The sequence below is a fragment of the Monodelphis domestica genome, chromosome 3 (genome assembly GCF_027887165.1).
Source record: "Monodelphis domestica isolate mMonDom1 chromosome 3, mMonDom1.pri, whole genome shotgun sequence".
NCBI lineage: Eukaryota > Metazoa > Chordata > Mammalia > Didelphimorphia > Didelphidae > Monodelphis > Monodelphis domestica.
The window spans coordinates 140,210,413-140,218,120 of NC_077229.1; the positions used below are offsets into that span (position 1 = coordinate 140,210,413).

Sequence of the window (7,708 nt, forward strand, 5' to 3'; positions counted from 1 at the left end):
TAGGAATCAAAATGTCTAATCCTATATCCTGGGTCCTCTTGTCCTGCCCCTTAAGATAGCTATCTTCCCCTTTGAGTTCCAACTGTCAGTTGAAAATGGTGGATCTTTTTCCTGGGGTGCCAAATTGTATTAGAGGGTTTTTTTTTTGGTATAATGGAGGAAGAATAGAAGATCCCAGAAAGCAGAAAGAGGATGAGATGAATTCTCCCTTCAGTCTTCTTCAAATATGTCTCTCCACTCCCCTCTAATAACTGATTAATGGGTGAACCCTTTCTCTTGGGGAAAGAGAGAAATCTGCTCTCTCCCCCTTCAGTATGACAAGAATTCAATTTAAGATAACTGACACTTTATTCTAACAAATGGTGGTTAGGGGAAAGATAAACAAGATGTCTGCAGGTTGGAGTTCATAGGAAAGAGGGTAAGGAAAGTCCCCATCTGTCTAAAATTATCTTTCTCCCTCCCCCCAAAGTTGAGAGACCCAGGCTTGTCAGCCTGGTCTCTAAGAGGCTCAGGATTTAGTGACCCCTGGTCTTTTCACAGCAGAGTCAATGTCCATACTCAGGGTATCACAGGAAATGTGTGAGATCTTCTGATGCTGTTCTTCTCAGGTTTTGCCACAACTCTTTGTGTCTTTGGGGGGAAATGGTGATAAGGATCAATGAGGGATTTTGTATGGCTCAGGAGAGAAATCTCTGATCAACCTGTTACCCTTGGCTTTCTCAGGCAAGAGAGATAGATCAACTGTCTCCTCCTGGAATCTCCTCTTCTCTCAAAATTCTAAACCTCCTTCATCATCCCCCATTGTGGATGCAAACTTCAGCATGTCCTCCAGGCTCTGTCCCTCAAAGTCTCTGGATCATTTCTCTATCACACAGAGAGGCAGCTGGTGGTGTAATGGAGAGTCCCATGGGTCTGAAATAAGGATGGGTTCAAATCTAGACTTAAGAGACTTACTATCTATATGACCCTGGGTAAGTCATTTAACCTCTTTTTGCCTCAGTTCCTCAACTTTAAAATGGATAAAATTATAATATTGATCTTGGTAGGGTTGTGTAAGACTCAAATGAGATATTTGTTAAAGGGGGAAAAAAGCACTTAGTATTATGTCTGATACATAGTAATTTATATATATTATGTATGTATGTATGTATGTATGTATGTATTCCTTTTCCTTTATTCTAGTTCTGTTGATTTTCTTTAAGCAAAAAAAGAAAAGGACAAAAAGAAAGAGAAAAGAAGCTTGTCAATTTTGTGCAACTTAAAATATGTATTTTATCTTTGGTAAATGTCCTCACCTGCCACATCCCTTGTTTAGACAATAAATTTCCCCCTAATTATAGTGCTGGGAAATTGTTTTTTTTCCTAATTTTTTTTATAATGACATACAGTAAATGACAAAGTAGAGATTCAAATTCCTGTTTTATCACTCCTAATTCCATATGCTCCTGAAAATATTATCTTCATTCTATATATTAGAAGCCAAAATTCACAAATCTGTAGAAAGAGATTTAATACTGAACCTCAGTTCTTCTCCCTCTAAACTCTATTCTTTTTCCATTATACTATTGATATTTTATATATTAGACCTTTTATTTATTAGGCCTTCCCTGGCCATACCCTCAGAAGAGGCTGTACAAGTCAATTTTTATACTTTATTCAGGAGTTATGCTCAAAAGAATACTTGAGTATGAGGACCTGGGTTTAAATTCTGCCTCTACAATATATTACCTAGGTGATCTTGAAGTGATAACAATTTCCCTGGGCCTCAATTTCTTCAACTTTAAAATGAGGGAGTTGAACTAAATGACCACAAAGTCTTTTCTGCCTCTATAATTCTATAGAATGTAATGGGTTCCCTGCATTAGAAATCTTCAGGTAATGCTACAAGGTTGCTTATCAGGTACATTGTAAAGGATGAGTTAATGAAATTACCTTTGTCTAAAGCTTAGTGGAAGAATTCTATAATTCTGTGAAGGGGTGTTTTGTAGGCAAATCTGTAAAAGATTTTCCTCCAGAACCTCCTGACAATCCATTTTCTTCCCCAAGGAACTGAGAATAAATAACCTTATTAAGAAACAAAATATATTTGTAACAAGGAAATGTCTATGTCTTATAAAATATCACCAAATCCCCTGAAACTCATCTAGCTTCCTATGAATGTTTTAAGATTCAGAATATTTTCTTGACATTGGACTAATTTTTGTACATTAGCTTCCTTAGATTGATTATTTCTGAGATTAACTCTGTGTGAATATGCTATAAGTAGACTGCCTCAACAGTTTAGCACTTATAGGTTTCTGGTTGGCCAACATTCTTTCCATGAACCTGGGTATCACTTCTCCTAGTTACATGCAGAGTCAGTTAGAAGAGCAGACACATAGAGGAAACTAGTTGTAAGGAAGGCACAAAAGGAATGTATGAGCTAGTCACATCTCTGGCACTATAGAGAGTTCTTTCTCATGCAGTTTCCTCAAGGGACAACATCTCAGAAAGATGGATTGCTTGGCTGGACTCCACGGACCTGGTATTCTTCATGGCTAACTGTTTCTTGCCAAGCCTAATTGTCTCTTGAAGCTAATAGCTGGCTCTCTTCTTTCCACCTGGAAGTCCCACTCCTTTTAGATGTTTCAATTGTCTTCTGAGAGAATATGTCCTACTTTTTAAGAGCTACTAGGGGCATATGATATGCTTGCCTAGAAACAAATAAGCTGATCTCTACATTAAGGTATAACCCCCATCCTTTTCAAAGCTCCCTTTCTATGTTAACTAGGGACACACAACTAGTAAGTGCTTGGGGCCAGATTTCAATTCAGTTCTCGCTGGATCCAAATTCAGTCCTCTGTCCACTGTGCTTGTCCAGTATCATATAGGCAATGACATCATAAACAATTCCCATAAAAAACAAACTGATTATCTATACCCAAGAGTGTCTGTCTCCTGGAATCTTATATATTTTGAGGGAAAGACAAGAATAGAACCATTGAAAAAGTAGAGCCAACACAATGTAGAAGCAAAGGCTCAGTAGTTTAGATCAAGATTCAGGTGCTGTGGAGTGCTAAAGAGAAAGAATTGAGGATCCCAGGGTCAGCAGAGAGTGCATGTTACTTAGACAAGAGTCTAAAATACAAGTCATAATGCTGACTTGGTTTCTTCCTTCTGACTAGGTTCCATGTGAGCAATCTCCATGACCCTCTCTGGGGCCTGAGCCTTTGAAGGGCTGGGAGAACCAATGGTGCATGTCACTGTAGCATTTTATTATGCAGGACACAGCTAGTGTGTTCATCATATCCTTTCACACAGATTTCTTCTCCCTCATGCCGAATTTCAACATTTGCTACACATTATTATCAAAACATTGCTGGGGACAAAGCCACATCTAACAACTTCCAATTTTGATTTGAACAAAAGTAGTTTCCAAAGTCTCAACTTAATCCACAACAACAAAGCCTCCTTGTGAAGGTGTGGGTAGGTGAAGGTGTCATTGAGTAAGAATACCAAGTATCCTGGCAATCCCTGCAAGTTCACAGCCAGCTTATCTTATTTGGCCACCTGAGATATTGAGCTCCTTATTTTTGAAAATGTTTAAGAGCAACAAAATGGCCCTCTTTTCAACAATATTGTAAATGCAAAGTATTGTAACAGTTAGACCACTAGACGTTATGGACCAGAACCCTGGGTTCAAATCCTACTTCTGATAATTATGAGCAAGTTTAGTAACCTTTCTGAAATTCAGTTTTACATCCTGAAAAATGGAGATGATAAAAAAAAGAAATAAAATGAGAACGCAGGAACAACTTCACAGTTTTGCTAAAAGATTCAGATAAAAGTCACAGATGTAAAGTAAATAATATTGGCAGGTCATCAGACAGAGACAATGACCTTTAAGGTAGATTCCAGCTTCTGAGTGTGTGTGATGTATTTCCAAAGGTGTTCATGAAGGCAAAACCAGGACCACAGGAATCTAAAGAGGAAATTTTGAATTTAATGTCTAGAAACAACTGCCTAACAATTAGAGAAATCTACATTTTTAAAAGTCTGCTTTTGGCAGGTAATATGATGGAAATAATATTAGATGGTCTAGATCTTGAAGACATTTTTAAAAGATCTTATTTGTTCCTCACAAAAACTCTGTGGGGCAGGTAGTAAAAATAGTATTATCTCCATTTTTCAGATAAGAAATTGAGGGTCACAGAGGATAAGTGGCTTTTCCATGGCCTTGGAGTGTCACAGAACATTGCACACACTAGACTCTTAATAAATATTTGTTGAGTTTGAATGTAAACCTCTATCCCTCCTGGTTAGAAGTCTTACTCAAGTTTGGATAACCATTTAATGAGGATATTGTGGGCAGTGTTTTTGTTCAGGAACATTGGACTATATGTCCTGTGGAGTCCCTTCCTTTTCTGAGAAGATTTAGCTCAAAAAAGACCTTGTCACAGCAAGGTGCTCTGTTGAGTCCTGCTGTTTCTCTCTGCCTCAACTAAGAATGTTTTGTGAATGTGTAGATTGATTGCTCTCTTTATTTCTCTTTGTTCATCTTGTAACCTCATTGCAAAGCAGTAACTGTAACTTGAGGGTAGACGGATACAGAGCCTACGTTGCAATTCAGAAGAGTTCAATTTGGCCTCTGATTACAGACAAGCTATGTGATCTTGGTAAGTCCCTCAACATCTGAGTTCCTGACTTGAAAAGATTATAAACCACAAAATAAGTATTGATCTGTGTCACTAGAAGGAATTTCCTCACTGAGGATTCCAAAGAACTCACAGACCATAACTCCTTAAAGCAAAACCTAATCTAACTAAAGTTTTTTTTTTTTAATTTAGTTCAGATATTTTGTTCTAACACCTTTAATTACAGTGCTTGTCAAAATTAAAACTGAAAACAAGTATACAAAACAGTTGATTGCTATGAAAGCAGTAAGAGTTTCCACAACATCAAACCAACCTGTTCTGAGTTTTTCCTGAGATGAAGTGTAACAACTCCAACTTCTTTAGTGTTTATCAAACTACAAAAGGAAATAAAAAGAAAATAAAGGAAAGATCTTTTTTTTTTCAGGTGTCAAATATGACTCTTGTAGGATAAGGGGTATAAAGGACATTTCATACATATGCAGATAGGGGGATTGTTCCAAAATGGAACTAAATACTTCTAGAATGGAATGACTCCCCAATCTCTCATGCTCAATTTATTTTCTTTCTAAACCTAGACACCATAGAGAATACCTGGTGTTCTTGACAGTGTCTTTGAAATACCTCTAACCAAGCTTTGGGGCTAACATAGACTGTGCTCACTGTGGAGGGGTTTCTGGAGTGGTTCAAACAGAAGCACCACACACTCAACCAAAATTAAAGGGCTGTTGGGGTTTTTTCCCCAAATATATTCAAAAGCTCTTCTCAATGTTTATAACCAGTCATCATCATTGTGTCCTTCCTAAGAGCTAGTTATTCAAATCTGATTGAGAACTAATCACAGCCTGACTTGAACTGCAACAGGGGGTGGGGGTTTATGACTGAAGATCTCATGCTCTCGATGTACAACCTGCTCCATACCACAATCTCAAAGCTTTTTTTTTCCTAATGAGTATCCATGTGAGCACAAACACAAGCACAAACTCTATGAAATACAAAAAGATCCCAAAGCATAACATTACATGGATCTCTATTTTGACCATGCAAAAGTGATCACCTGTTTGGTTTTTATTATCACTTCTCAAATTTCAAAAGAGAAGCCCTATGATTACAGTGGTGCAGTAAAAGTTGTTACTGCAAAACCTACACTAAGGGTATTTCATTTCTCCGTTTTGTGTGTTCAAGTGTTTTACTTGTCTTTTTAATTTTTTTTTACTCTTTAAAAAATACACTGAGTTCAGGTTAAAAACCAGCCACCAAAATGGATTTCCACACATCTCACAGATCAGTAGGAGTAGCATTCAGCTCTGCTGCTGCACATTAAGCCCCAGAAACCCAAGTGCCTGTGTGCTTAAACATTCCTTCTCAGTACTAAAGGGCGAGTTGATATTTTTTACAATAAAAAAGCTGAGTAATATTGCATAGGAGTCCCAGAAACTAACCCCACTGGAAACAAAAACTAATTACGTTGAATAAGAAACCTGTTTTCAGACCTGTATTTGCCGCATTTACATGGTGCAATACATACTGTGACAAGGGATAGAAAAAACAGCTTCCAGCACACAGTACCACAAAGTAGCACAGCTTGCCACAGGAGAGTAAAGCGAAGGGTGAACAGGACATAAGAGGGAGAGATGGAAAGAGGGAGGAGGAACTTTTGTTGTTTCATTTCTGGTTTCGGAGCTGATTGGACAACCAGTCCAGTCCTTCATAGAGCCCATCCCCACTAGTGGCACAGGTGGCTTGGATGTACCAGTTTCTGTTACGGAGAGAATGAAGTCCGAGTTTATCTGTGATTTCAGCTGCATTCATGGCATTGGGAAGATCTCGTTTGTTAGCAAACACTAATAAGATGGCATTTCTAAGATCCTCCTCTGCCAACATTCTCATCAGTTCTCCTCGGGCCTCAACCACTCGCTCTCTGTCATTGCTGTCAACCACAAAAATCAGTCCTTGAGTATTCTCGAAGTAATGGCGCCATAAGGGTCGGATTTTGTCCTGGCCACCTACATCCCACACCGTGAAGGTAATGTTTTTGTATTCTACAGTTTCTACGTTGAAACCTATAGTGGGAATAGTAGTTACTATTTCACCCAGCTTCAGTTTGTACAAAATAGTAGTCTTTCCTGCAGCATCCAGACCAACCATTAGAATCCTCATTTCTTTTCTGCCAAAGAGCCCCTTGAAGGAGTTAGCAAATATATTCCCCATGCTCCAAGTGTGATACGTTGAACGTTGGCAAAAGAAACCGGTGAGGGGCTGCAGCTCCTTCCCCCCTGCTCTCCAGGCGTTGGTTTCGCTCCCACAAGATGGCGGCTCCGGACAACAGCCAGGTCAGTACCTAACTAATCTTCTAAAAACAAACTTTATAAGTGGTTAGGGACCTGGTCCTGATTCTAGGATTCCGTTTCCCCATTGGACCTGACAGAGGAAGGGGCTGAATGTAGGTGATTGCATAGAGGTAGCTAGCCAGAGAATGCCCTAAATGGGACTATCCCTTCTATACCGGACATAGATAAGGCTTTAAACCACCTCTGAGACTGTGCTTGCTTACTGGTATTAAACGTACTCCCTCTACTGGTAGATATGGTCAAGGACACCAAATATTGTCCTTTAGGATCCTACATTTAGATCTGGAAGAGATCTTAGAGGCTAACTAGTCCAGCATTCTCATTCCACAGAGGGCAGTTACCAAGGCTGGGATTCAAAGGAAAAACCTCTGATTGAATTACAGGCACCCAATTATAGGCATGTCTGAATCCACCACTTTCCTGCTTCCTTTTAAACAAGGTTGTCTTTCACCTAGATTCATTTCCAATTTGTCATATCTAATACTTCATTTAAAAGGCTTTCTGTTGTCATTCCTACCCAATCTTCAACTTTCAGAAGCTTGACTAGCATTATATATATATATATATATATATATATACATATATATATATATATATTTATATATATATACACACATATATACACACACACACATATGTGTGTGTGTGTATGGGTGACCTTGTTATTTCAGTTTTAATTTTTAGAGACCTGCTTGGTTATCTTGAACTACTGAATGTGACCCTTAC

The 7,708-nt window shown here is 38.5% G+C and overlaps 1 protein-coding gene across 1 annotated transcript; it reads right to left on the minus strand.

Annotated features, from left to right (window-relative positions):
- Nucleotides 1-6,111: 6,111 nt before the first annotated feature.
- LOC100025867 (ADP-ribosylation factor 1-like) lies at nt 6,112-7,295 on the minus strand. The gene has a single exon (XM_056823150.1). It carries the CDS (start codon nt 6,840-6,842, stop codon nt 6,297-6,299), a length of 546 nt encoding a protein of 181 aa, XP_056679128.1. The 5' UTR covers nt 6,843-7,295; the 3' UTR covers nt 6,112-6,296.
- Nucleotides 7,296-7,708: the final 413 nt, after the last annotated feature.

Bases quoted from the DNA above. Each gene is read 5' to 3' on its own strand.
- LOC100025867 (XM_056823150.1), bottom strand. From the start codon at position 6,842: ATGGGGAATATATTTGCTAACTCCTTCAAGGGGCTCTTTGGCAGAAAA.